Genomic DNA, 27,788 nt, shown 5'->3' with positions numbered 1-27,788 from the left:
GATGCATATTGCGCTTTCGTGTACGTTCAAAGTGGTTTCAACTATCCGCACAGAGTGAATTCTCGGTGGTTACCTGGCACCTATATTTTCATGTTCGAGAGTGGAGCAACTTGTTAATGTTCGTATTTCATGCCGTACCTGGGGTTGCACCCCAGAACCCGCAAAGCCTGTTCTAGAATTCCAACATACATGTGGAGTGACTCTGGTATCAGGCAAAAGGCTATGCAAAAGTGTACTGCACTAAATGCAATATTTGGCACGATGTTTCGACTTATATGCTGCATGCGGACCTACAGAGGCAGTACGCGATCGACCTCAGCGGGGTCAACGCCAGCACCGAGCAATTTCTTTCGTGCAAGAGACTTTTCCATCGCGAGCTGCACTCTCTTCGCCTGCAGCTCGCACTCGACCTTTGCACGCTCCAGTTCGAACAGCTCGTGGCGCTGGGCTTGCTCCTGCTTTGCGCGCTCGATGAACGTCTCGCGTTCGAGATCTCTCGTGACGGCGTTGCTTTGTCGAATGCGTTTGGCATCTTGTGAAGGCGCATTCGTAGGCCCACTACGTTTCCGAGGGGTTCGTCGTACGGGGGCTTCGGCCTCGGAGTCGCTCTGTTCCTCGGCGGGCACTTCCATTTTGGCGTCTTCATCGCCGTCCTCCTCTTGAGATTCAGATTGCGACTCTTCTTCGTCATCGGAAACTGCCTTTGCAGCAGTTGGAGCGCCCTCGATCTCGTTGTTCACATCCTCACTCTCGCTCTCACTTGAGCTGCTGGCTGCATCGCCGCTGAATTCTCTTGCCTTGCCTTGCTCTGGATCCTCCTCCGCTTCTTCCTTCTGATCATCTCCCTCGTCGTTCGGCATTTTTTGTTCCCCCCGTTCTTCGTCAGTATTAAATTCCTCTTCCTGTTGGACTTCAATTGCTGGTTCTTCTCCATCCACCTCGTTTTCGTCCTCGTCCACCTCATCTGGTTGCGCTAAAGGAATCTGTTCTTCTCTGTAGTCGTCGTCGTCCTCATCGCTCTCACTCTTTTTCTCCTCGTCACTACTGTCTTCATCAGAAGAGCTACTGTCATCCGAGTCGCTTTGCTTCTTCTCCACCGGGCGCTTCGCCTCGACAACAACTTCCACCTCTTCCTCCTCAGTGCTATCGTCCTCACTCTCGCTATCGTCACGAGCTCTGTTACCTTGCGCATCCTTGTCCCCTTCTTCGCCACCCTTCTCGTCATCAGCGCCATCTCCCTTGTCAACAGCGTCACCATTATCCTGCACACGCGCACCGCTGCTCTGCTTGTCAACCCCCTCCTCCTTGCTCTCACCAACACTGCTCGGCTTCTCAGTACCCACACCCGCACCCTCCGCGCTCTTCTCCGTATCAACGCTGCCTCCAGCCACAGCCCCCGTCTTCTCAGCCGCCACACTGCTGGCAGCAGCAGCAGGACCAGCACTCGCCTGCTTCTCGCCGGCAGCGTCGCCGCTCTGCTGGGCCTCGGCCTTGGGCCGGTTCTTCTCCAGACTCTCCTTCCACTTGCCGGCCGCGCTCTTGCTCTTGCTCTTGGCTGCAGCTGCAGCCGCCTCCTCCTCCTCCTCCTCCTCTTCTCTAGCCGCCGCCTCCTCCTTCCTGGCCGCCGCGGCCGCCTCCATGACCTCTCTGGCCCTGGAGACCTCGGGCCGCTCCGGCAGCGGCGGCATCTTGGGCAGCTTGCCGATCACGTCCTTGCCGAAGATGGGCGTGAGCTCCCTGTACATGGCGCAGGTCCAGCGCATCTGCTCCTCCACCTCGGCGCCAGCCTCGCCCTTCAGGAAGGCGGCCAGCTGGTTGGTCACCGTCAGGTGCGCGGTGCCCGTGATGTAGCTGGCCTCCATCTTGCGGATCTTGTCGAACACGTCCCAGACCGAGCGGTTGCTGATGCCGTTGGCCTCCAGCCCGCGGTGGATCTCGCCGCTCAGCTTCATCTTGCCGGGCACCTCGCGCCGCCAGCGCTCCATGTTGCCGGGCGTCGTGAGCCACGCCAGCACCACGTCCACGGACGACGGCGCCTCGGGTGACGCCTTGTCCAGGTGCCAGTGGTTGAACTTGCGCGAGCCCCTGCGCTTCTTCGCCCTCGCCATCTTCCTAGCAAATGAATTCTACCGTTCTTGTGTGGGAATCCTGGTACACAGCTGGAGCAACATTCGGAAGACATTGCGGAGGCGGACTGGTAGGGGATACTACCAGGTAGAATTGAACACTGGTAGAAGCGGTAATAGGTCAAGCTGTGTGTGGGCTATAGCGACAAGAGCTGATTGAGATTCCTAGGTCCAGCAGCTCTTTGCGCGCGTTGGCCCGCACGCAGATGGCTTCGTCGCGCTTGACCTGGATCTGCAGCCGCAAGAACTCGCAGCGGACGTCTGACCCTGCGTCCTGAAAAGCGAAGAGCTCTGTGTCGTCTACATCAGCTTTGTCAAATCGCTGTGCGCGCCTTGCGGTCCCTACGGCCTCGTCTTCGTAAGTGAGGCTGCTCGGCGTGAAGACTTGTTCCCGCGCCGGGTTTCGCGGAGGCGACCTCCGAGTACTTACCATGGCAGTTTTGCCGTGAGGCTGCGACTTGCTGGTTCGTGGAGATGGCTGTGGCTGTAGCAGCGCTGCAATCTTCGGGTAAAACGGACAGATATTCGCCATTTTGCGGCCCACCTTGCTCTTCGCGTCGAAGTGACAGATCTGCTGCCTCTTAAGCAACTTCTCGGCTTTCTGCAATCGCGCCCGCATACGTGAGAGCCTTTTCCGGACAGCGCGGGGGCTGCGGTTCGTGATGCTGTTGGCCAGGAGCAAGTCGTAGATTTCGTGGTACAGCTCCGTCCGCTTCCCGTCCTTCACCACTACTGGCTCGAGCCACCTCGCGACGTTCCCGGGAACGATAAGCCATTGAAGGAGGACATCCATCGACGAAGGCCCCCCCCCCCATCATATCCGTCCTTGTACCAGTGCACACGCATGTAGTCACGACAAGGTATCTGCAGCAAGATAGGTATCTTTGTTGAAGCCTTTCAACTGTTCTTATAGAGGAAGATCCCCTTTGTTGATGCAGATTCAGATACTTTTGTGGGAATTTATGTTTGTGTTGAAGGAAACGCATATCGAAGCTAACGATGTAATTAACAAATTCGCGTATCAGAGCTCGGAGAGCTCCTTTGCGTCTTCCGCGAGTTGTTCCCAATTCCAGCGACGCACCCATCAGAACCACTAAGGTGATCAGCACCAGACCACCTCCGACTCCAGTCCCTATTCGACTCCGAGGCCGAACTGAAAGGCTAAAAACGCACCGACAGGAATACCAGCAGCATAGTACGCCGACGCGTTTGTGATAGCAGCGGATTTTTGCCTTCCAGCGCCTTGGAAAACGCCCAGGGGGACACAATTGAGCCCGTCCACGACTGTGAAAGGTGACCAAATCGCCAGTACCTTGGAGGCGAGATCAACACTGTCGTTCACGTCGAGGAACAAACGAGGAATCATCTCGCTGAAGCCATACAGTAATATCGCAAATATCGAGGACAGCGTGATAGTTATTTTGAGCGCCGTAATGGTCGCTAACCTTGCCGAATTGGCCATCCCAGCTCCAAGATAATTGCCGACTCGAATGTTGGAAGCTACGGAAAGCCCTTCGAACGTTGTGTACACCAGTTGATTAACATTCACCAGCACCGAATGGGCTGCAACAGCAACCACACTATCCGGAAGTAACCCAGAAAGGATAGAAAGCGATTCTAACCCCCACATTTCCATCGCCAGCATAAACATGCTGGGAACACCAAAACGCATGACTGTACCGATGCAACGCGTGGCGGCCTTTATGTTGGGAGAAACCCACCAAGAAGCAGCGCCAACGTCATGTTGCCCAGACTGCAGCCGATAGCAATCCCGTAGAAACCAAGTGAGGTGTGATACGCCAATCCATAGCCCGCAGCGACATTGACAACGTTTCCCATTGCTGCGATTACAACGAGCGGGAACATTATGTTCTGGGCTTGCAATACTTTACGCACTAGCTCGTACGTGTAAAGAAATGGTATCCCTGGAAGCAGGCATCGAGAAAACTGGCCCGCCAACCGAGCGACTTCTTCATCCTGGCCGAACCATTGCAGCACATACTCCGTGTACCAATTAATGACAAAGACCGGTACGAGAACAGTACCAAGAACAAGAACTCCGGCCTGGAAGTATAATCCGATCTTCTCGAAAGCTTTGGCTCCGTATGCTTGTGAGCAAAGTGTATCCAGAGCTGACTCAAGACCCAGTCCTACAGAACATGAGGTGAGGTTGATCATCTGCAAAGAAAGTAGCAATATTAGTCATTAGAGAATCAATTTATTGTCATCGAAGCTTCGTACCATGAAGGAGAAGGTTGGAGCGTCAACGTAATGTTGCGATTCAATCGAGGAGATGTTCCCAGCGAACACGACCGAAATAAATTCCGGCAAAAACTCAAAGAACGTTGTCGTCATCTACAAGCATGGGGTAATATTCGAGTATCTCAACAGGTTTATGAATAAGTCCGAATGCATTATCAATCTGGAGAAGAATTACGCACCACTGGACCAACGAGGCTGAACAAAACTTTGATTTCATCGGAGATTCGTGGCTTCGGTTCTTCAATGTAGTCAAGCTGAGCCCCACATAGGGGTGAAGTGATTGTCACAAAACAATCGCTATCGCCTTCTTTGTCAACTTGGTCAATCATGTCTTGGGTACTGAGCAGCCGCAAAATAAGACAGTGTACTTACATGTTAGCGGAGCATTCGACTGCAACAACGGGATTATGCGAATACACCGACTTAAGTGCATCCTCGCGGGGTTTCATTTTGGTCATTGCGTATTGCTTGGCCACTGGGTACATTTTGGGAAGAGCGGATCGAAAAAGTAAACTAAGTGCAGTTGTCTGCGAAAGTTTGAAGGAATGAATATTGATTTTTATTCGAAGTAAGTCACCTTTCGGCATTCTCAACTTGCTTTTGTGTACGCGATGGTCTACTCAAAATGCCGCCACGATCCTGAAGTACGTACGTCGTCGAGTTTCAATTGTAACTTAAAGTATTTTAGAGGAAGAGAAGCTTTAACTTTTGTGATAGACGTTGATGAATGCATTGATTGATTCAGTTGGAGAAACCCAATACGAATTGATTCACTGCTCCAAGGTTGTTGTTAACTCCATGAGCATGCATTATTCATAGCTTCCGTGCGACGTTGCTGAAAACGACGAGCATTTTTACTCAACCTGAGCGTTGGACTTCCACAACGGCATGAGTCGGTCCACATCGGTCACAGAGACGCCGAGATCCAACAGCTCCTTGCGCGCTTTCACCCTTACGCAGATGGCCTCATCGCGCTTAGCTTGTAGCTGAATCTTGTAGAGTTCACGGCGAGCATTTATCTCAGCTTCCAGCAGACTTGCCTCCTCAGCAGTACCCACGTTGGCTTGACCAGACAGTTTTGCACGCTTCGTGTCACTCTTGTAACAAACATGCACTCGTTTGGAGGAAACTTCGGGTGGATCGGCCTCATCGTTACCGGAACGCTCCATACCCTTCGAGGTCTCTAGAAACCGCGTCTCGCCGGTGTGCATTAAATGTTGTGGTAGACACATAGGTGGATGGCCGCAGCAATCGCACTAGCTCCGGGTAATAGGGACAGGCCTTCAGCACCTTGCTCTTTGCTTTGCTGTTGTCATCAAAACGACGGAGCCTTTCTTCTGAAGCCAGTGCTCGACCTTCTCAAAACTGTGCATCAAAGACCAAAGCTTCATAGCAATGCTGTTATGCGTGCGATACGTGATGCCTCGGTTCACGAGCAACGTGTAGATTTCTTCTATCAGAGCAACCCGCCTTCCATTCCGCGCCTTCAGCCATCGTTCAGAGTTGCCTGGAATCGAAAGCCATTGCAGCAACACATCCATCGATGAAGTAGGTCTATCGTGGGCACCATCTTCGTCCCAGTACAAGGTCGCCATGTCAGCGAAAAGATATCTGCTCGAGCTATCTTGCGGAAGATATCGATGGCGGTCCCTGCTGAGTGGTAGTCAAATGCTCTTGTAGAGGGATATTTAGTTTCCCCTTCAAATGGGATACGGATGCTACCTCGCCTACCTACACACAGTAATGCACAATTCATTTTCGTGAGTACATATTCGTAAATGAGTTCTATAAATGCATTTACCTCGTACAATCACAGCGGTAGGAGTCGGTCGACATCCTCACGGGACACACCAACCTCCAACATCTCCTTGCGGATCTTAGCTCGCACACATATTGCTTGGTCGCGCTTGACCTGCAGCTCCAGTTTGAAAAACTCTCGTCGTTCACCTGGTTCGGCTTTCAACACGACGGGGCGTCCGACAGCATTTGCCCGTTGGAGCGAGTCCCTGGGGCCTTCGACACGGGTACGCTTTGTCCCCGGTAGTTCAGCGGCCTTAGAAGCAGTCTTCTTGAACCGGATGTCAATCACAGTATTTGAACTCGTTCGAGTCCTTACAAACAACGCAGCTCGCCGAGCCGACCGTAATAAAAGCTCAATCTTCGCGTACACTGGGCAAATCTGCATCACCATACGTTCAGCTTCTTTCGTCTCCTTGAACTGGCAGAGCCCTCTCTCTTTGAGCCAGTTCTCGGCCTCGTCAAAGTGCCTCTCCAGACTGTAAAGCTTTGAATCGGTGGCGCGAAGAGTGCGATGCGTGATACCATGGGTCAATAGCGAATCGTAAATTTCCGTTACCAACACCAGTCGCGAGCCATCTGCACGTTTGACTGCTTCCTGCCACCGCGCGGCATTCCCAGGAGTTGAAACCCATTTCAGTAGCACATCCAGCGACGATGGTCTCCCATCAACACCATCAGAGCCCCACTTTGTGCGCGTATAGTCTTCGAGGGTCTGTCTCCTATGGCGATCTTCTGCTAGTATGCGGTGCGAAATCCCTCGGGCAGCACCAATTCCCTCCTCGCTGTTTTGATAACTTTCATCACTGCTAGTCTCAATCTCGGCTTCACGATTGGATGGTGGTGTTATCGCTTCAAACCGAGTAGATCGGAACGAAGGGGAGAGCTCTCTGAAATATGGACACATCTGTAGCACAGCGCGTGTTGTCTTCTCATCGACATCATAGCGACTGAGACGTCTGTCCTTCAACCACTTTTCAGCCACTTCAACTTGTCGAACTAGTTCCCATACCTTCGTCTCGATACCCAAACGGGTGCGATGCGTGATACCATGGCTGACAAATGCCTTGTGGATCTCAGTGCTGAGCTCGCGTCGCGACCCATCCCGCTTCCCATCTGCTTGTAACCAGCGCACGACATTCCCAGGGGTAACCAACCATTGCAATAGCACGTTTATCGACGACGGCCGACCACCAACGCTGTCGGCATCCCAATACTCGCCCCTCAGCATTGTGTCTTTTCAAGATATTCAGCAATGTTCTTGTAGAGGAAGATGCCACGGTGACCGCAGGATGCCATGCAGGTTTGCATTATGACTCTGCGGCCCGCGCTTTCACAAACCAATTCTGCTGAAATGTCGGATAAACACTCATCAATTTTCCAGGATCACTGGCACCAAACAACACATACCAGACAACACTTCGAAATACACAATCATAGCGGCAACAGCCGATCAACATCTTCGGGGGACATGCCCATATCGAAGAGCTCCTTCCGTGCTTTCGCTCTGACGCAGATGGCCTGATCACGCTTGACTTGGAGCTCGAGCTTGAAAAACTCGCGACGCTCTTCTGGTTCGGCTTTCAGGATAGCTACCCCCTTTGCACCCACTGAATCAAGTTGAGGATGGCTCGATGGACGCTTGGGATAACTTCGTTTCGTACGAGCTGCTGCAGACTTCTGCGTAGCTTGCCGAAAGCTAGCACCCACCGATGTATTGCGACTGGCTTGTGAACTTGTGTTGGCTACCGATCGACGTGCCGACCGCAACACATGCGCAATCGTTGGGTACACGGGACACATGCTCAGCAACATGTCTTCAGACTCGGATGAGTCGTTGAAATCCTGAATCCCGGTCCTCTTTAGCCAGCCTTCAGCTCTATCAAACTGCTCCTCCAACCAGTGAAGCTTTCTGATGACAGCAGCACGACTGCGGTATGTGATGCTGTGGACCAGCAGCAAGTCGTAGACTTCGCTGGCCAGTGCCATCTGCGATCCATCTCGCTTAACGGATGCGGCACACCAACGCTCAGCATTCCCAGGAGCCACCAGCCACTCCAATAGCACGTCCAAAGACGACGGTTTCCCGTCCTCACCATCCGAGTCCCATCTAACCAGCGCTGCGTGGTTGAAAGCATACTCGACTTTTTGGGACCGACGCGGAGCACCAAAACGCTTTGGAGCGTCGTCACTCTCATCGTCGCTGGTCTCAAAATCAACATTTCTGCTCACCCCGACCTCGGAATTGCAAAGGTCGGACCTTTGAAACCATGACGGTCGAAGCAGCGGCGCGAGCTGCCGATAGTATGGACACAGCTGGAGCACCGCGCGTTCTGCCTGCTCGTCGAGCTCGAAGGGTTGCAATCCCCTCGCTTGAAGCCACGTCTCAACCTTGCCTAGCTGTTGCTCGAAGTACCAGAACTTGTCGACGATGGCGTGGTGAGTTCGATGTGTGATCCCGTAGCTCAGTAGCAGGTCGTGTATCTCGGCGGCCAGATGCACCCGCGAGCCGTCCTTTCGGCTTGGTGCTGCCAGCCACCTCGGAGCATTCCCAGGCCGTTCTAGCCACTCTAGCAGCACGTCGACGGACGACGGACCGCCATCCACACCGTCGCCATTCCATCTGATTACACGAACGGTGGTCATTGATCAAGTCGAGGCTTCTGCGGCGTATCTTGAAGTGTTCTTCTAGAGGAAGATGCGGTAGCGTCGAGGTTGTCAATGTATTGAGGCAAACAACGGTTTTCTACCTGTACAGGGATTAAAGGGGGAGCAGGCGGTTGATGTCGTGGAGGGGGACGCCCAAGTCCAGCATCTCTTTCCTCGCCTTGGCGCGCATCAAAATGGCTTCGTCGCGCTTCACCTGCAGCTCGAGCTTGAAAAACTCGCGGCGCTCGTCCGGGTCTGCTTCCAGCACAGCGACGCACTTGGTGTCTTCCAGCTTTACCGTCTGCAGCGTCTGATCTATCCGAGCGCGCTTTGAGTCTTCAGGATGCAACGCATGAGGGCCGAATGAGGCTTCTCGCTTGGTGCCCACTTTGGGCAGCTCCTCCTCGTCGTCGTCACTGCTGCTGCTGCTGTGGTACTCCATGTCTCCAGCGCTGCCTTTGTCGTTGCTGTAGATTGTAAATCTATTGACGCGCGGTCGTGCTGCTGACGCTGGCTGCATTGGTCGCAGCAGGGGCTTGATCTCAGGGTAGTAGGGACACATCTGCAGCACCGCGTCCTCCGTCCTCCTGCTGACGTCGTAGTTGCGTAGCCCCCTCCTCTTGAGCCACTCGTCGGCCTCGTCCAATTGGCGCTCCAGCGCCCAGAGCCTAGCGCCGATGCTGCTTGGAGTCCGGTAGTCGATGTCGTAACTCAGCAATACGTCGCAGATTTCGTGGGTTATCTCACTGCGCGAGCCGTCCCCTTTGCCCGCCGACCGTCTCCATCGCGCTGCATTCCCAGCCATCGACAGCCATTCCAGCAAAACTTCCATTGAGGACGGCCCGCCACCGACGCCGTCGGATTCCCAGTTCCGCTGCCTCATTCGTGTCCTCTCAACGGCAAATAATTCGTGATAAGCGATGCTGCACATGCCATTGTTCTTGTAGAGAGAGGTATCGCTTCAACATGCACTTCTAATGGTTGCAGTGCACGTTGCGTGTTTACAGGGGCAGCAGTCGGTCGACATGCTCCGGGGGAACACCCAGATCCAATAACTCCTTGCGGGCTTTGGCCCTCACGCAGACGGCATTGTCGCGCTTCACTTGCAGCTCCAACTGGAAGAATTCGCGGCGCTCATCCGGCTCAGGCTCAAGCACAGCGACGCAGCTGGCACGCTCTGCCTTCATGTGCTTCAACTGGGTCTCCACCCGTGCGCGCTTCGATACGTCGATGCATCTCTCGGGTCTCCCTCGCTTTCCGAGGCTGCCTCCCGCGTCGTCACTACTATGGCCCTCCGTCTCCCCCTCTGTACTCGCAACGTCTTCTTGGTAGCAGTAGTTCGGTCCACGCAGCGCATCCGACGACAGTCTCTTGGTCGGCCGCAACAAGGACTTGATCTCGACGTAGTGAGGGCACATCTGCAGCACCGCTCGCTCGGTCTTCTCACTAACATCATGATGCCGCAGCCCCCTGCTCTTCATCCACACCTCCGCGCTACGTAGACCTTTCTCCAGCGCCAGCAATCTGGCTCGGATTCCGTGTGGCGTGCGGTAGCTGATGCCATACAAGCCCATAAAGTCCTGGGCCTCGTAGGCCAGCTCCATCCGTGAGCCGTCCATCTTGCCCGCCGAGTCCACCCAGCGCTCCGCATTGCTTCCCGTCCTCAGCCACCGCAACAACACCTCCATAGACGATGGGCCATCGGCCACGCCGTCCTCGTCCCAGCCCGGGTTCCTCATCCGATCCAATCCACTTCAACACGCACCCCGAAAAGATACGTGAACATAAACATCATGTACATCACACCATTGTTTGTCCTTGTAGAGGAAGATGCCATTTCGACACCAGCCACGGCCATGAAGCTCGCCAAGGCAGCGGCCCAGCAGCTCAAGGGCGTCGTCATCGAGTACGACGTGCTGTGCAGCACGCTGCTGGGCAAGTCGGCGGCGGAGCAGGCGGAGCAGACGCGTCGCAAGCAGGCGGCGCAGCAGGCGCGCCAGCAGCGCGAGCAGCGCTTCGGCTCGTCGCTCTTCGGGCCCAGCAGCATCCAGTCCATGCTGGTGGGCGACGTGCGCGGGCTGCTCAAGGAGCTGAACGAGGACTCGACCGGCAAGCCGTGGGCGGTCAAGGAGCGGCTGCAGAGCACGCTGCAGGGCCTGCCCAGCCAGAGTGAGCGCGCCGATAGCCTGGCACACACGGGGTGGAGACTGACGCGGTGCAGTTCTGGACAGAGTCACGGGCTCGGGCGACAAGCAGCAGGCGGCGGCGGGCAAGAGCGAGGACGAGATTTACCTGGAGAAGCAGCTGCAGTCGGCGTCCGAGGAGCTGGCCAGGATGAAGCAGAGGAAGGAGGAAGAGAGGGAGGAGCGAGAGCAGTGGAGCAGCAAAGGGTTCGGAGTCAAGAGCGGCAGCCAGGCCAGCTCTCTCAGGGACAAGTACATGGACAAGATCAACAGGCTCAAGGAGAAGAAGAAGCAGGAGAGCGCCAGCAAGACCACCGGGATGGACGAAGTGGTGGGGGCGACCACGTCCGCGGGACTGTCCACGTGGGTCGTGAATGATGGAGCGAATGAAGTGCTGGTACGGTGGTTGCTCCGAGAGTGGACGAAGGAAGAGGCGACAGGTGTGATGCTGATGTTTTATTCTGGTGTGGTGTTTGTAGAGCTACTCGGACCTGCGCGGATTGTTCAAGGCCGTGATCCCTCCGAGTGACCCGCTGCAGGATGTGCGATGAAGATGCTTGCGAAGTGAAGTTTGGACAACGGTATACGGATGACTAATGTGATTGACGTTGGCTATGCACAGGACGAGTACAATTTCTTCCTGAAGGAGGTAGGCGTGGTGTAGTTCACTGCGTTAAAGTTGTTGCAGTTAAGCGACGGACAACTAACCAGCTCGTGGTGCATTCAGATGGAGGGCCAATTCGACATGTTCTTGCCGAAGGCAGAGCAAGCCAAGTTCCCGGACCCGAAGCCGATCCTTCACATTTGCGACGAGTTCGGCTTGAAGCCGGCAGACGTTTTGGTACTCGCTCGACACGCACCCACCATCAAGGCCGCCAAGTACGCAACTGACACTCTGCTCTGCTCGATGTCGTCAACCTTTAACCTTTTGCATGTTGCAACAGGGCGGCGGGGACACACGTGTGCCACTACATGCCCGGCGACAAGGCCATCCCGAACCACACGGCGCACTACCACTTGACGCACCTAAGCGAGTTCCAGCACCTCGTCGAGGACTTCAACGGCGTGTCCTACCGCGACAAGATCAAAATGGGCTCCATCGAGTTCTAACGCCCCAAAAACCACCATCAAACCCCATTTTGTAGCCATCTTGGCGAGTGTACCATCCCTGTCCTGGCCAGTCAATTCAAAAACGAATCGCAGCTCCGTGTGCCACACCACCCGCACGCAGAAGATTCGTTTGACTCGCACGCGGAAGGAGTCCGTCGGGCGTCTCCATCCCCGCTTGCGCGCCTCGTATCTCCGCCCCCGACCCGCGACTCGCACCCGCTCCTGGTCGTCCTGGAAGCCGTGCGCGTGCTCTCTCCCCGTATCCAAGTCGCATCGCCCAGCTCGCTCTGCAGCCCGAGATCTCGCGCCAAATGGCGTACAACTACGTGGCCACGGCGCAGAAGCCCACGAGCGTCACGCACTCGCTCACGGCCGCGTTCACGGGCCCGAACGACACGAACCTGCTGCTGGCCAAGAGCACGCGCTTCGAGGTGCACCTGCTGACGCCCGAGGGCCTCTCGCCGCAGCACGACGTCAACCTGTACGGGCGCATCGCCATCTTCGAGGTCTTCCGCGCCGCCAACGAGCCGCAGGACTGGCTCTTCGTGGTCACGCAGCGCTTCCAGTTCTGCGTGCTGGCCTATGACGCCGCCACGCAGCAGGTGGTGACCAAGGCGCACGGCAGCATCCGCGACTCGATCGGTCGCAGCAGCGAGATCGTCACCAGCGGCAACATCGACCCGGAGGGCCGCCTCATCGGCATGAACCTGTACGAGGGGTACTTCAAGGTCATCCCCATCGACAGCGGCAAGGGCATACTCAAGGACACGTTCAACATCCGGCTGGACGAGCTGCGCGTGATTGATATCAAGTTCCTGCACGGCTACAACAAGCCCACGATCTGTGTGCTGTACGAGGACTACAAGGCCGCGAGGCACTTGAAGACGTACCACATTCTGCTCAAGGAGAAGGACTTCGCCGAGGGCCCGTGGAGCCAGTCCAATGTCGAGGCTGGCGCGAGCTTGTTGATCCCGGTTCCTGCCCCCGTGGGGGGCGTGCTCATCGTCTCGAACCAGACGATCGTGTACCATAATGGGAGCACGTTCCACGCGATCCCCATGCAGAGCACGGTGATCCAGGTGTATGGAGCCGTGGACAAGGACGGATCCAGGTTCTTGCTCGCTGACCAGTACGGAACGCTGTCGGTGGTGGCGTTGCAGCACACCGGGAAGGATGTCACGGGGGTGCATCTGGAAGTGCTAGGCGAGACGAACATTGCGTCTTGCCTGTCGTATCTGGACAATGGCGTGGTATTCATCGGCAGTACATTTGGTGACTCGCAACTGATTAAGCTGAACGCGGACCGGGATGAGAACGGATCGTACATTGAAGTGTTGGATACGTATGTGAACGTCGGCCCGATTATTGACTTTTGTGTGATGGACCTCGATCGGCAGGGCCAGGGGCAAATCGTGACGTGCAGTGGTGCCGACAAGGACGGAACACTGCGTGTGATTCGTAACGGAATCGGAATTAACGAACAAGCCAGTGCGGAGCTGCCTGGTATCAAGGGCATGTGGGCGCTTCGTGAAACGTTCGCTGCGGAGCACGACAAGTATTTATTGCAGAGCTACGTGAGTGAAATTCGAATTCTAGCAATTGGTGATGATGACGAGATGGAGGAGAAAGAAATCCCGGCGTTCACCAACGTCAAGACCCTGCTGTGTCGAAACATGTATGGCGACGTGTGGCTGCAAGTGATTGAGTCAGAAGTGCGACTTATTAGCTGTGCCACTTTTTCGTTAAGCTCGACCTGGTCACCCCCTTCGGGATCGCGAATCACTGTTGCTGCTGCGAACCCAACACAAGTTGCGGTCGCAACTTCAGGTGGCGTGCTTGTGTACCTGGAAGTCGAGAATGGCCAGGTTACGGAGAAAACGAAGGTGAAAATGGAGCACGAGATTGCTTGCGTTGATATTACGCCGCTAGCTCGTAGCGGAGCGGCAGATGGTGACGTTTCAATGACAGGCTCATCGACGCACTGGGATATGGCCGCGCCCAACAGCTCGATTTGTGTCGTTGGTCTGTGGACCAACTTTTCGGTGTCTGTGCTAAAACTGCCGACGCTCGAGAAGCTGACTACCGAGTCGCTAGGGACTGACTTGCTTCCGCGATCGGTCCTGTGCAACACATTCGAGGGTAAGGACTATCTGTTGGTCGGACTTGGCGACGGTAGCCTGATGAACTATGAACTGAACACCGAGCAAGGGACGCTTGGAACGCGAAAGCGAGTATCGCTGGGCTCCCAACCGCTATCTCTCTCAACTTTCCGATCCAAGAATATGACTCATGTGTTCGCTGCCTGCGATCGCCCGACTGTCATTTACTCCAACAACAATAAGCTGCTCTACTCCAACATCAACTCCAAGGAGGTCAATGTGATGTGTCCATTCGACTCCGAGTCTTTCCCGGAGTGTCTTGCCCTGTCTTCTGAAGAGGAGTTGACTATCGGAACTGTAGATGATATCCAAAAGCTGCACATTCAGACGTTTCACTTGAATGAGTGGGCACGCCGGATTGCTCACGACCCAGAATCGCACACGCTTGGTGTGCTGACAGTGAGTTTTACGGTGGATGACACGGGTGAAGAAGTGGATCAGGGCTTCGTGCGATTGTTCGATGACCAAACGTTCGAGGTATTGCACTCGTACCGGCTGGATCCGTTTGAGACCCCTAGCTCTGTGGTCGTATGTCCTTTCTCGGGCGATTCATCTAGCGGCTCGTATTTCGTGGTTGGAACTGCATATGTGCACGAAGAAGAAGCTGAGCCGCACCAAGGTCGTATTCTAGTATTTGCTGTAACTGGCATCCACGGTGAGCGGAAATTGCAATTGGTGACTGAAAAGGAAGTGAAGGGTGCAGTGTATTGTTTGAACGCTTTCAACGGAAAGGTATTGGCAGGAGTAAACAGCAAGGCACAGCTGTACAAATGGAGTGAGAGCACGGACAACGAGAAGGAGCTGGTCTCCGAGTGTGGTCACTACGGCCATACGTTGGTGCTCTACATGGAATCGCGCGGTGACTTCATCGTGGTAGGAGATCTGATGAAATCGGTTTCATTGTTGAGCTATAAGCAGCTTGATGGGACGATTGAAGAAATCGCGAAGGACCTCAACTCCAATTGGATGTCAGCATTGGGCATCATCGACGACGACACATACATCGGAAGTGAAACGGATTTCAACTTATTTACTGTGCAACGCAATAGCGGGGCTGCATCTGATGAAGAGCGTGGCCGACTGGAGACCGTTGGAGAGTTCCACTTAGGGGAGTTTGTCAACCGCTTCCGATATGGATCGCTAGTTATGCAGAACAATGCTACAGCTGCCCAAGCTGGTGCCGGCGCCACTGACATGGTTGACGTGGGCGAGCAAGCTCCTGTTGTTCCAACGGTTCAAAGCCAGTCGATGCTTTTCGGAACGGTCAGCGGCATGATTGGTGTCATTTTGCCTATCACTAAAGATCAGTACGCGTTCCTCCTACGGGTTCAGCAGGCACTTACGCAGGTCGTCAAAGGTGTCGGAGGATTCTCTCACAAGGACTGGAGAATGTTTGAAAACCGGCGATCGGTGTCAGAGGCACGGAACTTTATTGACGGAGATCTGGTAGAAAGCTTCCTGGACTTGCCCAAGCCTCAGATGATGAAAGTGGTGGGCAAACTGAATAACGATGGCATGCTGGATGGCACAGACCAAGTTACGGTGGAGGATTTGACTTTGCGCATTGAAGAGCTGGCCCAACTACACTAAGTCATTCCAAAACTATGGCGCGTGAACACATTATACTGTAGGCGCCAACCTGTCGTTGAGTGGGCGTGCTGCGGTTGTTGGCCGATCAATCACAATATGTTTTGCACTTGAAATACCCGTGCTAGTTTTATTCTTATCGCTTACATTTACGGTAGAGGCGCATTTACTCAGTTGAGCGATGGCACAGCGGAATGGCAAAACTGCGCGTTTGAGTGTTGACACGCAGAAGAAGGTGCGCGCAAGCAGCTCCTGTCTGCGCGATGCATCACATACCGTGATCGGGCTACAAGTGTTTTCCTGAAATTGTCATTGTGTGGAGGGATACTTGTAAGTATTAACGATCTTGGCGTGTTTAGGCAAAGTGCGGCGAGAAGGAAGAAGTCAAGCTGCCGGCGTTATCGTCCTCTTCACCGAACAGAAAGGTAACGTAGATTCTGAGTTTTACCATTGATTCTGTGATATCTCTGATCGCCTCGCCTTTTGTCCCTTATGGGCAGGTCAAGGATGTTTCGATGCCGAGTAAGCCAACAACTCCAACGCCCAACGGGGCAAAAGCAGTTAAGGCACCCCCACTAAAATCTCCATCGAAACCGACGGCGCGCAGTACACCGACAAAGTTGACGACACCCGTGAAGACCCAGTCAGCCCAATCCGCTACATCTCAAACTACAGCAATCCAACCTCCCAAAGAAGGCTCTGGCCCTCAAGCTAGTGCCGTTCCAACGACTGGAGACAGCAATGCAACACTCGTAGCTGAAAACTTACAGCCAGCAAACTCGAAGGTTGAGACGTCGTCAATATCAACCGAAAGATCGCCTGCAGATCCCGTTGAGCCGTCTCCCGATGTAATTGCTGCAGCAGAAGCTGCAGCCGCAGCGGAGGAGGCTGAACGCCTTCGAAAGCTAAACGGGAATGGCATGGTGAAGCTGATCTACGAAAGCTACGATGAGCTTTTTCCGATCAAGGACGGGTCAACAACACAAGCAAATATCGACGAGGTATACTGTTTGTCGTTCGTGATGCCCAGCTGCCTTGTGCGTCTCTCAAAGCATCCAAACCCTGAACGTTATCAGCGGGAGGAGTCCGGTATTTTCGATAGTCTCGTGCGTGAAGACCCCCGCGGTACTTATCACGATTTGGTGAAGGACGAGACATACTACGTTGTGGTAGAGCAGGAAGCAGATCAGCTGCGCCGTGATCAGGAGGCCACGAAGGCGCTTTGGGACGGCGAGCTTCAGAAGCAGAAGAAGGCGAACAAGGATGACGGCCGCGGCTTCGAGTCGTGCTCCTGTATTTACGGCAATCCGTGCGTGGATGAATACGGCTGTCGTGACTGGCATTCCCGATTTGCGGTGGCTACGAAGAACGGGTGGAAGGGCTTTTAACGGAGATCAGAGGGGTAAACCCGTTGGTGCGGCTATAGTCGACGTACTGCCTTAGCGGAGCGTGCGATAAACAGTCACCACGGCGATCCTATTCGTGTTCAATTTTGCGTTCTGTGGGTGGCTGCGTTGCTCTTGGAAGAGCGAGTCACAAGCCCTGATGGCGGCAATTCAGGCTGTGTTCGTTGGCTCGCTTAGAAAGGCAGCAATGAAAGTCCCAAGGTAACATCGATTGACTTTAGATTGGGAGCTCGAAAGGCAGCAAGGTCAGCAGCAGTGTGCACTACCACCAGACAGCTACGCCAGCCTCCCAGACGTTCTCACCGTCACGATTCTGATCCTAGTAGGCTACAACCTCTTCAGCGCGTCATTTTACTTTTGGGAGCTCATCGCAGGCCTAAAAACGCACACTTACCGTTAATACTACTACATCCTTTATATCACATCAACGATGTGTGTATGCATGTATACACTCATTCTCTCAGTCAGCGATCTGAGCTCAAACCTTGTTGTGCTAACCGAGAAATTTCCGGAGTTTAAACTTAACCTAGGACTCGTATGATGCTCAGTTCTACGGCCCCAAGACCGCTACCGATATCCTGAGCCGTGCTGCTGGCTGCTACGACGTGGCAAAGATGGCTACCATCCTCCAGTATCAAGCTGAACCTAATGCACGACTTTCGAAAGCGACTCAATCTGGCAAGTGGCAGCGTGGCGGGGTACTTGCTCGAATGATATCAACATGGCGAAGGCCGTGGCAAGTCAATTTTCCTCGTCTGGATCCATGACACGTACCTCACGGGCTCCGTTCTGGCACATTCAGGCTCTCGACCAACACATCCTTGATGTCGATCATCTTTTCGGTGAAGAGGCAAGCAGCGAAAAGGACCCAGTAGAGATCAAGCATCCGCGAAGGACAACGCGGTCAGCATCACCCTCACGTAGAAGATCGGCGCCGCCGTCGAGATGGCTACGCATTGCTATCCGTTCAGAACGGAGGCGTGCCGTGGTCAGATCTCAACATCGCAGCGGAGTCGAAAAACCACGCGCGCAGGTGCCAACGGGGTCTCATTGATATCTCAGCGGCCTCGAGCCGCGTGGCGAGGCCTAACTGCGAGCCTATCCAGCCAGTTCCGCCGGCGTTGCTGTAAATCGGGCGGAAGCGAGGCAGAAGCCGTGAGGCCAGACAATGGTTTCGGAGGGAGGTCACGAAAGCAAATCGAGCAAAGATCGACTGGTCGTGAACGATGGAACGCCCGCAAGCTCCGCTATCATAATAACCCACGGGTGCATCAAGCCTCAGGTGTCAATCCATTCTCGCGCAGTGCCAAAGGCGACTATAATACGCTTGGAGGACCACGCAGAGTTGGCAGGCTGACTCACTCGGGCCGAGTCTGAGGCTTCGTGGTCCTGGTCGATGTACCAAAGATTTGATTGGCTGAGAGGCACAACCACTTCAACGTCCCTATGCTCAGGCATACGGTCGAGAACTGCCACGCCACACTAATTCTAACGAAACCGACCCATCGAACGTCATGTTGTCAGCTAGTCGAACGCCCGGTGATCCGTCCGTGTCTAAGGTGTGAATGGAGAAGAGAGATCCCGGTACATCTCCTTCTTCTTCATTACGGAAAAGCTCTCGCAGGCCACAGGAGGCGCATCCGTCAATCGGGAGCAATTGCATTACGCCCCATGGCCCACGAACTCGTGAGTCCGCACTGCTCGTCCTGGTCCTTCAGCAGCACCTTCAGCCTCAGCGGCACCGCACCAACCGCCAGCCGCGCCAAGTTCGACGCGGCCTCCACCGTCACGGCCAATGCATTGGACGACGATGGTGGGTTCTACGAGGCGGCGCTCTCCCCGCTGCCGACAGTTCACGAACAGGAGCTCCACCACCGATCGCACCGCGCAATGGCGCTGCTGGTCAACTACTTCGCGGCGGGGCTGTTCCACGGGGTGGTGCCGGCACTGGTGTATCCGCTGTTCAAGATCCAACTAGGGCTGCAGGGCTACCAGGCCAATGCAACGCAGACACTGCTGGGCTGTGCGTGGCACGGGAAGATTCTGCTGTGTCTGTTGACGGACTGCGTGCCGATCTGCGGCCAAAGACGCACGCCCTACCTGTATGTCGGGTGGGCGCTGGTGCTACTGATCTTTGGGATAGCGTTGGTACTTCACCCCGACATGGGGGATTTGGATGCACCTAGACTCGTTTTCGTGATCGCAGCGGCCTCGGTGGGGTATTTGATGGTTGACGCAGCGTGCGATGGCCTGATGGTGGAAACCGTGCATCGAGACAGTCAGATTGAAGAGCAGGACTTGTTTCGGTCTTCCAGGCTTTCGCAGAGTGCTGTACACGCCGTGAGGTTCGTTGCGGAACTTCTGGGCACGACGCTTGTCGCGGTTGGAATGAACTCGAGTGAGTACGGCGGCGGATTCGCGTTCGAGCTGTCGCTAAGGGCGATTTTTGTGGTTTTGATTGTGGTCGCAGTCGTTGCGTTGGGTACTACGGCGTGGGGGTTCAGTGAGGACAAGTGTGAGCGTATGGGCAGTGTTGACACAATTCCGGTTGCTGTAGCGGTGCCGAATTTGCGGTCGAAGCTCGGCGAGTTCTGGCGCATCATGCAGCAGCGCGCGACGTGGCAGATCGCAAGCTTCGGCTTCCTGCAGAAAATGAGTTTGTCCTTTGCAATCGACTCGGCCTCGCACTCTCAGGCCATTCACGAGTTCTGGCTGCATACAAACCCATTCACAAAGAACCTGTTTCTAGCGCTCTCGAACGGAGGAGTGTGCGTCGCAGCGTCCGTCTTCGTGCACCGCTGTCTTCTGTCTACGAGTTGGCACTCGTCCATTCTGATAGCGCTGCTTGGTGGGCTTGTTATCGGTTTTCCTGTTGTGATGATAGTGGTCTTCGACGTGTGGCGCAACAAGTTTTTCTTCCTGATCGCTACACAAATAGTGGGCTTTGCCGATTGCATTGCCATGGTTATGAGGATGCTCGTAGTCGTGGAAATCGCAGAGCCAGGGTTCGAGAGCAGCACCTACGGACTTGTGACTTCTGTCTACAACCTCGCGGATCCTGTCGCTACTGCTTTGAGCAATGAGCTTGGTTCTCATTTCAGGGTTTTCGACGCCGATATCGAGCTGGATTCGGGTGATGTTCGCATGCGGGCTGGTGCCCTCTTTGCTGTGTTGTTCACTGTACGAGCGTTGGTAGGCTTGGGGACGCTGCCTTTGCTGCCTGGACAGAAGCGTGATGCTCGGGAATTGAAAGCTCGAGGTGGATCTAGCAAGGCCATGGCGTTGTCAGTGTTTTCCACCATCGGGGTTGCCTTCTTCGCGGCTCTTATCGCCAACTTCATGTCAATATTCAAGAGCACTTCTTGCTTAAGATTTACTGGTGGTGCGGGCTGCTGACGGCGATCGAAGTATTAGCGGGGTGAGTCATGATTCATAGATGTAGTTTTATATGTTATCTTTATGCTGGGGTTGAAAAGTGAATGGTAAATGGTGGTCTGTCGGGAAGAGTTCCTCCTAGGCTTGACAATATCTCGCGCTCTCGCACGGTGACCCGATAGCGACTTTTACGCTCAAACTCGGCTGCTGGGAAGAAGCTCAGCCGCGCAGTCTGCTCAGTGAAGGTAGCCTTACCCTGCACAACGCAGTTGTCCAGGGTCACATTTGATACTCGTATAACGAGGTGCATCCCAGTGCGGTTGACGCCCCGAATGAACGGGTCTAAGTCGAAATGAACGGCTTCAGGGACTCGAGCGCATTTCTCCCCATCACTGGGCGTCATCTGGACAAGGTGATTCGCGAAACAATCCTGTTGCCGCAGAGCTACAAGCGCCTGTTTTGACGTTGAAGACTCAAACTCGCTCAGCAGCTCTGATGCTGCGGAAGACATTAGCTCTTCATCATGTTCTTGTGGCTGGGAAATATCACAAGGGTAGAGTCCAAGGGTGTGGCAAAGTTCGTGACAGATCAGGAGCTTCATATGCTGATCTGCTGCTTCTTGGAGCCGACCTAGTGCAATGAGTAGGTATGAGCGCGAAGTCTTCGTGGTCCAGGGAATATTCTCCCTGGTAGGCGTGTCCAGTTGACCTCGAAGCGCTGCAGCACAGTCCAAGTCTCGGCCTTCATTAGCAAGAAGCTTGGCTGTGTCCGCGCAAATTCTATTTAACGTGTCCTCAAACCATTCGTCCGCGAGAAAGCTGCATCCACGCATCAAAAGAGCAACCCTATGAACTAGTACTCTGTAACGTTAAATCAGCAACGAACGTACTACTGCATCCAGCCAGGACTGGAAAGCTTTGCTACCACTACAAAAGCTTCCTAGAACAACAAGCAAGTCTTAAAAGCTCAGGAATGAAGTCAAAAATTAGCTACAACTTACCCGCATCAGTTTGTGCAACCTCCGCGTGATCGGTAGTGTTGACTCAGGACAGCAATCCAACTCGGGTACTGCGCGTTGTACATCCAGAAATCGCTTTAAGAATACCATATACGAACTACTTGCAATCTTGATCCGAGTAATTTGTCGTTCCAATGTTTCGAAGCCTGACAGCAACAGTGCTAGCTCAAAATTGCACGTTCTGAGTAACGCCTTAGCGTCTTGCACCAACAGCATTGCCACGTCAGTAGCAGTTTTAACAGAGCGGGGCAACCCGTACACCGTGGTTAGTGTGCCGAGGTCGATTCGAAGATCTTTCATGAGCCGGACTAATCTGAAGTTTGTGCTCTCGAGTTCTGCTGTGTAACTTTCAAATGATCGAGTACTTGTTGACGGTAACTCGATATCAAGATCAGCTTCAGGCAGTGGTCTCAGCAGCAATGGCTCACTGTAAGCTCCGAAGCGATCAATGCTACACCACGCCACTCGCACACATCCAGCGTAAGCAGTAGTAGAAACAGTAACTTTCGTGCCAAAACCGCGGTGAACCACTTTGTACATCCCGTCGATGACATTGGTTTTCGTCTTGTCGAACCACCAGGTTTGGTCATAGCGGCGCCAGAAAGTTGGAGAAAAAGTTGCTATCTCCACAACGTAGAAATATGGAGAAAAGGTGTTCATTTCGTCTACTACTTGAGTTGTTGCCTGCTGATTCTCAATCTGAGGCTCATCGGCATCATTTTTATTTTCAGTTGGGACCAAGTCCAGCACCAGACGTTCCTCTGTTCGTTCAAGTAATGCCGGCGTGGGTGGAGGAACCGCAAATATCACATTGGCATCTCGCAGGAAAGGAATCAACACATTCCAATCGCTTTCGAAAAGGGTCCAGTCACTGTTTGGCGTTAACTCGGAGCTCCTGGTTTCGGCTGTATTCACTCGTGTCCGCGTTTGTGCAGGGGTTTTATTCACAGTAGCGTGAATGGGTAACACGAAAAATGCTGGATGCTTTCTTTCACAGTGCATAGCGACCGAGTTCGTAATTGTGGAGGAAATCTCCACGTCAGTGATCATAGCCTCGGGCGAAGGAGGAGGCCACCGAAAAATTACTCGCGTTCCTCCGCCGATGCTTAAGTTTAAGGAAAAGTTTTCTCGGATGCTCACCTTGAATGTATCGATTGTCCCCTCCAATGCTAGGTTATTTGGACTTCCGAACGTGTCTCTCAATTTTGCCTTTGCTTCAACACAGTAGTTTTCTAGGTCCCGTACGAGTGCTAGCGACAACATGACTGTATCTGTCGGTGAACTTGCGGATAAATGCTTCGGACGCATTAGAAAGAGTTTGGCGGATTCCACAAAGAAACCCGAGTTATTTTCACCATTATGCAGAGCTTTCCGCCGACTAATAACAGCGAACGTACCGAGCCGATTAATGGTTACACGAGTAAATGTCTCGCTAGCAAAGCCATGGTCCACGTCTCGCAATATCCGTCCAGATTCTGTCTCAATCTCCACTACCACGGCACTATTGCGTGGATCCACTTCGAGACAGTGCGGCAGCCAAAGCAACGCAGGGCGAAGCAGCTCCCCCATCGATGTCGGCATAACTTCTACCACACAACTGACAAGACTTTCTCCATGACGCAACCGTAGTGTCGCTTCAAGGTCAGTACGACGAGAAATCGCAATTTCAACTCCGTGCGTGTCTGACACGTTGTAACCTTCTCGATCCAAGCACGTAAAGAAGTCCGGCTGAAACACTATCGTTGCATCCATTTGCGAGTGACGAACCCATCCACCGGCACTCGCCTTCAAGCACCGTAAATTATAGTCCTGTGTTGTCAGTAGTGCTCTATCCACAACGAAATTCAGAGTTGGGTCAGGCGGCACACGATCGTCGACAACGCGAACCACCATTCGAGTGGAAATCACGCGTCCCCGGCGGTTCACCACCTCGCAATAATACACTCCGTCGTTGTGCGGCTGGATACTGGGGGATAGGAATATGAACGACTGGGTAGCACCTTCGATCGGAGAGCATTCGTCTTGGCCGTCCAGCATCACGAACCACTGATAGGTTAGCGGTTCACCTTTTGCAACGAGAGACACTTCAACAAATGAATCGATAACGGGGTGAAGGGATTCAGGGAGGTCGCGCTGAAGCAGTGGGGCACCTGAGCCGCACGACCAGAAGTTAGGCGAATAGCTACGTTGAGTGATATGAAACCTCTTACCAAAATGTCCCCAGGTGTCGATGAATTGTGTCCATAGATCTCTGATAGCTGTGGCAGCTACGCGAGCTTGACCTACGCCGAACTGCCGACGCCCACCGAGTATTTCACGGCATCGAGCATGTGGGAATTTGGGGACCCCGGGAAAGAAGTCGACGAGGGCGCGATGGCAAAACTGGTTTCCAAGAAAATGAAAAGCATTAGCCACTATGCCTTCCTTTGAAATCCGACGCACATACTCACCCGACGAGCGCTTTCGAAGTGTTGACTATCCAGTAACTCATCAGCGGCGGTGATACACCGCGAGGCTCCAGCCACTGCGAGACGAATAACCAGTTCCTCAGGACACTTATTCACGATCGCGTGCGCGACGAGGGCCAGTCCGTCCGAGTCTTTCTCCAGCACAACACCCAAACTCTTGTCCACAAGCCACGATAACTTCTCCAGTCCCCAACGTCGCTCCAACGCATAGTACAACGGTGGCCGTCGCTACCATACCGTCGCAACACGAATAGTTCTCACTTCAAGCAGGAATTACAAATGGTACTTCGACAAATTCGTACCTGGTGATCCAGCAACTCGGTTGAGCCGGGGTATAGCGCGTAGAAGCTCCCGAGCAGCTCGAAAGCCTCGTTCATCGCGTCATCATCGTGATCTAAGGCTGTTACGACGGCGTGCAACGGCAATTCCATCTGCAGACAGAAAACATGAGCCTCGAAGACTTGTCAAGCGACGACGTCGCAAACAACCTCGAAGAAGCGTGCTTGCTGCCATTCTCGAGGTGTCGGGGCTTGACGCCGGTGCTTGTGCTGCAAGGCGACATATCTCCATGCACGCAGACAAGTGAAAAGCCTGGAGGCCGGCCGATGACTGCGCAGAAGCTCCGCCCAGCAGCAGTCGCAACCTCGCGACGAGCGCATTTTCGAGTGATCCGACGCTTGAACGACGGCTCCACCTATGCAAACGGGCGTCGAGGCATCGTACAGCACGAGCACTCCAGTGTCGGAACAAGCAGCTAATAAACAAGCAGAAAAGCAAGTTCACCCTACTAGCATCGTACAAATTTGACTTCAATGTTGAAGAACTACCTACCGCAGCAACGTTTTAACTAGGCCGTCACGCACACTTGTCCTCCCTAATCGTAAGCTTTTTCTTCCTCCTCTCGTCTCCCCTTCACTTGACCTGGTCGATCTCCGCCACCTCCACGTGCACGGGCTCGTCATCGTCGCTCTTGGGCCTGTCGGCGAACCGGACGCCGAGGTCGATGTCGGCCTCGTCCTTGGCCACGTCCCCGAAGAAGCTGGCGATGTAGGACCCCTCGGGGGCCTCCACGGCCTTGCACAGCTCGCCGTGCTTGGTGCCGCCGAAGCGCTCGGACGTGCGGTGGTTGGTCACGAACTGGATGGCGTGGATCTCGCGCCGCACGCGGAACAGGTGCACCTTGGTGATGAGCTCGTCCTCCTGCAGCTCGAAGAGCTCAAGGCCGTCCTCCTCGCCCTCGTCCGGGAGGTAGAAGCCCTCTACTTTGACCACGACGCCGTCGGTGATGGCGACGCCCACGCTCAGCAGCTTCAAGTCCACGGCCAGCGGCTCGTGGCCCCAGCGCTCCTTGGAGCCGACGCGGCCCGTGGACCTGCACATGACCAGCCGGGCCTCGTCGTCCAGCACCAGCGAGCCGTCCGTGGACACGGCGTCGTCGTCCTCGTGCTCCGAGTCCGTGTCGCCGATGGCGTCCTCGTGGAACAGGATCTCGGGCGTCTTGTCCTCCAGCAGCGCGCCGTGGAGGCTGTCGCGCGCGTCGGCGGCCAGCAGGGGCAGCGGCTCGTCCGGGTGGGCGCTTTGGGCCGCTTTGGGCTTGCCGTCAGCGTCAGAGCTGGTCCTTCCTGTGCTCGCCATTTTGGTCTTTTGGGTTCTGCGCGAATGGGCTGTTGATGCGGAGCGTCAAATGTTCAAATAGGCCCAGCCGGGCGCCTTCATGGCGTCGTGGTATAAGAGCAGGGCATCTGGGCCAGATTCTGGTGCGATGGAGCCTCTCTCTCTGGACTTAGAACGTGATTTGCAATTATTGCGCCCTGCACTTATTCTGCCGTTGTAACTCTGCCATAATTCGCATCCTTCCCCGACCCTAATTATGTCTTTCGGCTAGCTAATTAACATGTTAATTCCGACTTTTACGAGCGGCACCCGTGCTAAATGCTGAGAGCGGAAGTTAGAGGAACCACTCACAATCTTAGGCACAATAAGTATTAAATAAGCGTCGGTAGTCTTTTGGTGGATCTAATTCTGCCGGAATTAACGCTGCCAAAAGAGGCGCAATAATGTGTGGCGCACATACTTCGAACAGAAATTGTGCATAAGTAAAAGACGATAATGGAGGACTCCAGCGCCATGGACGTCGACGTCGAGGTGCCCGCGCCCGCGGCTGAGCTGCCCGTGGACATCAGGTAACACGCGCGTCTGGATCGCCAGATAAACGCCTTCCTTTCTATATGCTAACGACGTCCTAATTCGCAGTGACGGTGACGCCTCACAGCAGTTCGCGGAGCTCTACATGTCCAAGCTGCTGGCGAAGCTCCGGGAGGGCAACCAGACGCCCCAGGCCGCCGCCATCAAGCTCCAGGCCGCCCTGGTACTTTATCTGCCACTTTTTTAGCGTCATTTTATACAATATGGACACGTTTTAATGGGTTTTGGATGCTGGTGGCAGCTCAAGCTGCACGAGCTGCAGCAGGAGTTCGTGGCCAAGCAGGCCAAGCAGAACCTGCTGGACCGGCTGGCGCAGGTGGAGACGCTGGAGGCTCTGCAGAGGGCTGCGGCATCCAGGAAGGCGCAAACGGAGGCCTGCTACGACCAGGAGATGAGGGAGTTGCAGACTGCAGTGCAGGAGCGGCAGGAGACGCTGCGGCTGCTCGAGAGGATGGCGGACGAGGTGGAGCAAGAGAAGCGGAACGTGGTCGAGCACGAGCGCTCGAGGGGGGCGCACGAGAGCGAACTGGCGCAGCTGAACGAGGTGTGGAAAGAGATCCAGAGGAGAAACGCGCGGCGCAAGGCGGCGGTGCAAGTGGCGACTGGCGTCATGATCACGGATGAGGACGACTGCAGCCGCGTGCTGGACCAGCAGACGCAGAGTATCCAGGAAATGCACCAGAAGCAAAAGCTGCTGGAGGTTGGTGCTGCGGACGTGCTGGTTTTAGTAGGATGGACTCGAATCGGTCTAATGACTGCGTATTGTGTGACGTGGAGCAGGATGAAAAGATTGATATTAGCACCCAGGTGAAGCGGACCAAGCGAACCATTGAGAACTTGTCCAGACAGGTGCGTTGCATTCGGCAATATGGTGGATAGTCGCGGCTCTGTGGACGACTTATTCGTATGACTTGCCTTTACTATCCGTATCCAGAACGACCTGAGGAGTAAGGACGCTGAGGTGAAGCAGCGCGAGCAGGACTACATGACGCTCCAGCAAATGAAGCATTGGTACGCTAATCCGTTTGCTGTACTGCATGGTACGGATATTAACTTGTTCATTTCGCTCTCAGGTATGACCATGTAAGGAGCATCCAGGAATCGCTGTCTGGAATGGAGATCACGAAGGTTGCCGACGACTACCTTGAGGTACGAGTTTTGAAGTCGCATATGGTGCGACTATTTTGCGATCCGGAATCCACGTGTTTGCAGCGCGTCCAGGTGAGTCGTCAAGAAGTACTTGATAAAGATTACCTTCTGAGGTTGCTTACTCCATTTCTTGATGATTACAGTTCCTAACTCCGGATGTGGCCGCCACCGACCTCGCGGAGATCGCTGTACGCGATAATAACGTCCAGTACTTGTTGTGTGAGTATCGTGAACGTGTGCGGGCGCACCTGGCGCTGTGAGGATAGCTAGCATACGTACGACACTGCAGCAGTT

General features: G+C 54.3%; 11 protein-coding genes across 13 annotated transcripts; 5 read left to right on the top strand and 6 right to left on the bottom strand.

The window, feature by feature from the left end:
* Positions 1–290: 290 nt before the first annotated feature.
* Positions 291–2,108, bottom strand: IUM83_09596 (uncharacterized protein; the record flags this gene model as incomplete). Its single annotated transcript, XM_067934047.1, has 1 exon — positions 291–2,108. One exon carries the CDS (start codon positions 2,106–2,108, stop codon positions 291–293), a length of 1,818 nt encoding a protein of 605 aa, XP_067796881.1.
* Positions 2,109–3,827: 1,719 nt separating this feature from the next.
* On the bottom strand, positions 3,828–6,224 carry IUM83_09595 (Multidrug/Oligosaccharidyl-lipid/polysaccharide (MOP) Flippase Superfamily; the record flags this gene model as incomplete). Its single annotated transcript, XM_067934046.1, has 5 exons — positions 3,828–4,304; positions 4,368–4,481; positions 4,568–4,642; positions 5,956–6,119; positions 6,197–6,224. 5 exons carry the CDS (start codon positions 6,222–6,224, stop codon positions 3,828–3,830), a joined length of 858 nt encoding a protein of 285 aa, XP_067796882.1.
* Positions 6,225–8,946: 2,722 nt separating this feature from the next.
* IUM83_09594 (uncharacterized protein) lies at positions 8,947–9,717 on the bottom strand (the record flags this gene model as incomplete). Of its 2 annotated transcripts, none has more annotated exons than XM_067934044.1 (1): positions 8,947–9,717. In XM_067934044.1, the coding sequence occupies one exon, from the start codon at positions 9,715–9,717 to the stop codon at positions 8,947–8,949; it is 771 nt and encodes a 256-aa protein (XP_067796883.1). The 2 variants fall into 2 exon arrangements, with proteins under 2 accessions (XP_067796883.1, XP_067796884.1); XM_067934045.1 differs by having other exon boundaries at positions 8,947–9,666.
* A 118-nt stretch (positions 9,718–9,835) lies between these two features.
* On the bottom strand, positions 9,836–10,573 carry IUM83_09593 (uncharacterized protein; the record flags this gene model as incomplete). The annotated part of the gene is made up of 1 exon (XM_067934043.1): positions 9,836–10,573. The coding sequence occupies one exon, from the start codon at positions 10,571–10,573 to the stop codon at positions 9,836–9,838; it is 738 nt and encodes a 245-aa protein (XP_067796876.1).
* Positions 10,574–10,690: 117 nt separating this feature from the next.
* IUM83_09592 (HAD-like domain) lies at positions 10,691–12,127 on the top strand (the record flags this gene model as incomplete). The annotated part of the gene is made up of 6 exons (XM_067934042.1): positions 10,691–11,003; positions 11,056–11,414; positions 11,497–11,559; positions 11,640–11,666; positions 11,745–11,896; positions 11,962–12,127. The coding sequence occupies 6 exons, from the start codon at positions 10,691–10,693 to the stop codon at positions 12,125–12,127; spliced, it is 1,080 nt and encodes a 359-aa protein (XP_067796877.1).
* A 311-nt stretch (positions 12,128–12,438) lies between these two features.
* On the top strand, positions 12,439–15,876 carry IUM83_09591 (DNA damage-binding protein 1a; the record flags this gene model as incomplete). 2 transcript variants are annotated; one of them, XM_067934041.1, is made up of 2 exons in its annotated part: positions 12,439–13,766; positions 13,826–13,832. In XM_067934041.1, the coding sequence occupies 2 exons, from the start codon at positions 12,439–12,441 to the stop codon at positions 13,830–13,832; spliced, it is 1,335 nt and encodes a 444-aa protein (XP_067796878.1). The 2 variants fall into 2 exon arrangements, with proteins under 2 accessions (XP_067796878.1, XP_067796879.1); XM_067934040.1 differs by having other exon boundaries at positions 12,439–15,876.
* Positions 15,877–16,054: 178 nt separating this feature from the next.
* IUM83_09590 (uncharacterized protein) lies at positions 16,055–17,261 on the top strand (the record flags this gene model as incomplete). The annotated part of the gene is made up of 3 exons (XM_067934039.1): positions 16,055–16,108; positions 16,233–16,298; positions 16,374–17,261. 3 exons carry the CDS (start codon positions 16,055–16,057, stop codon positions 17,259–17,261), a joined length of 1,008 nt encoding a protein of 335 aa, XP_067796880.1.
* A 1,689-nt stretch (positions 17,262–18,950) lies between these two features.
* On the top strand, positions 18,951–20,675 carry IUM83_09589 (uncharacterized protein; the record flags this gene model as incomplete). Its single annotated transcript, XM_067934038.1, has 2 exons — positions 18,951–19,677; positions 19,750–20,675. The coding sequence occupies 2 exons, from the start codon at positions 18,951–18,953 to the stop codon at positions 20,673–20,675; spliced, it is 1,653 nt and encodes a 550-aa protein (XP_067796986.1).
* Positions 20,676–23,954: 3,279 nt separating this feature from the next.
* IUM83_09588 (uncharacterized protein) lies at positions 23,955–24,571 on the bottom strand (the record flags this gene model as incomplete). Its single annotated transcript, XM_067934037.1, has 3 exons — positions 23,955–24,054; positions 24,115–24,368; positions 24,443–24,571. 3 exons carry the CDS (start codon positions 24,569–24,571, stop codon positions 23,955–23,957), a joined length of 483 nt encoding a protein of 160 aa, XP_067796985.1.
* Positions 24,572–25,052: 481 nt separating this feature from the next.
* IUM83_09587 (Mannose-binding lectin) lies at positions 25,053–25,775 on the bottom strand (the record flags this gene model as incomplete). Its single annotated transcript, XM_067934036.1, has 1 exon — positions 25,053–25,775. One exon carries the CDS (start codon positions 25,773–25,775, stop codon positions 25,053–25,055), a length of 723 nt encoding a protein of 240 aa, XP_067796994.1.
* Positions 25,776–26,249: 474 nt separating this feature from the next.
* On the top strand, positions 26,250–27,754 carry IUM83_09586 (uncharacterized protein; the record flags this gene model as incomplete). Its single annotated transcript, XM_067934035.1, has 8 exons — positions 26,250–26,323; positions 26,394–26,508; positions 26,587–27,045; positions 27,126–27,194; positions 27,280–27,356; positions 27,419–27,494; positions 27,558–27,566; positions 27,638–27,754. 8 exons carry the CDS (start codon positions 26,250–26,252, stop codon positions 27,752–27,754), a joined length of 996 nt encoding a protein of 331 aa, XP_067796993.1.
* Between the last annotated feature and the right edge of the window lie 34 nt (positions 27,755–27,788).

This window comes from Phytophthora cinnamomi (assembly GCF_018691715.1).
Source record: "Phytophthora cinnamomi strain GKB4 chromosome Unknown Contig15, whole genome shotgun sequence".
Taxonomy (NCBI): domain Eukaryota; phylum Oomycota; class Peronosporomycetes; order Peronosporales; family Peronosporaceae; genus Phytophthora; species Phytophthora cinnamomi.
The sequence above is the reverse complement of the archived record's forward strand: the minus strand, read 5'-3'. Positions and strand labels throughout refer to the sequence as shown.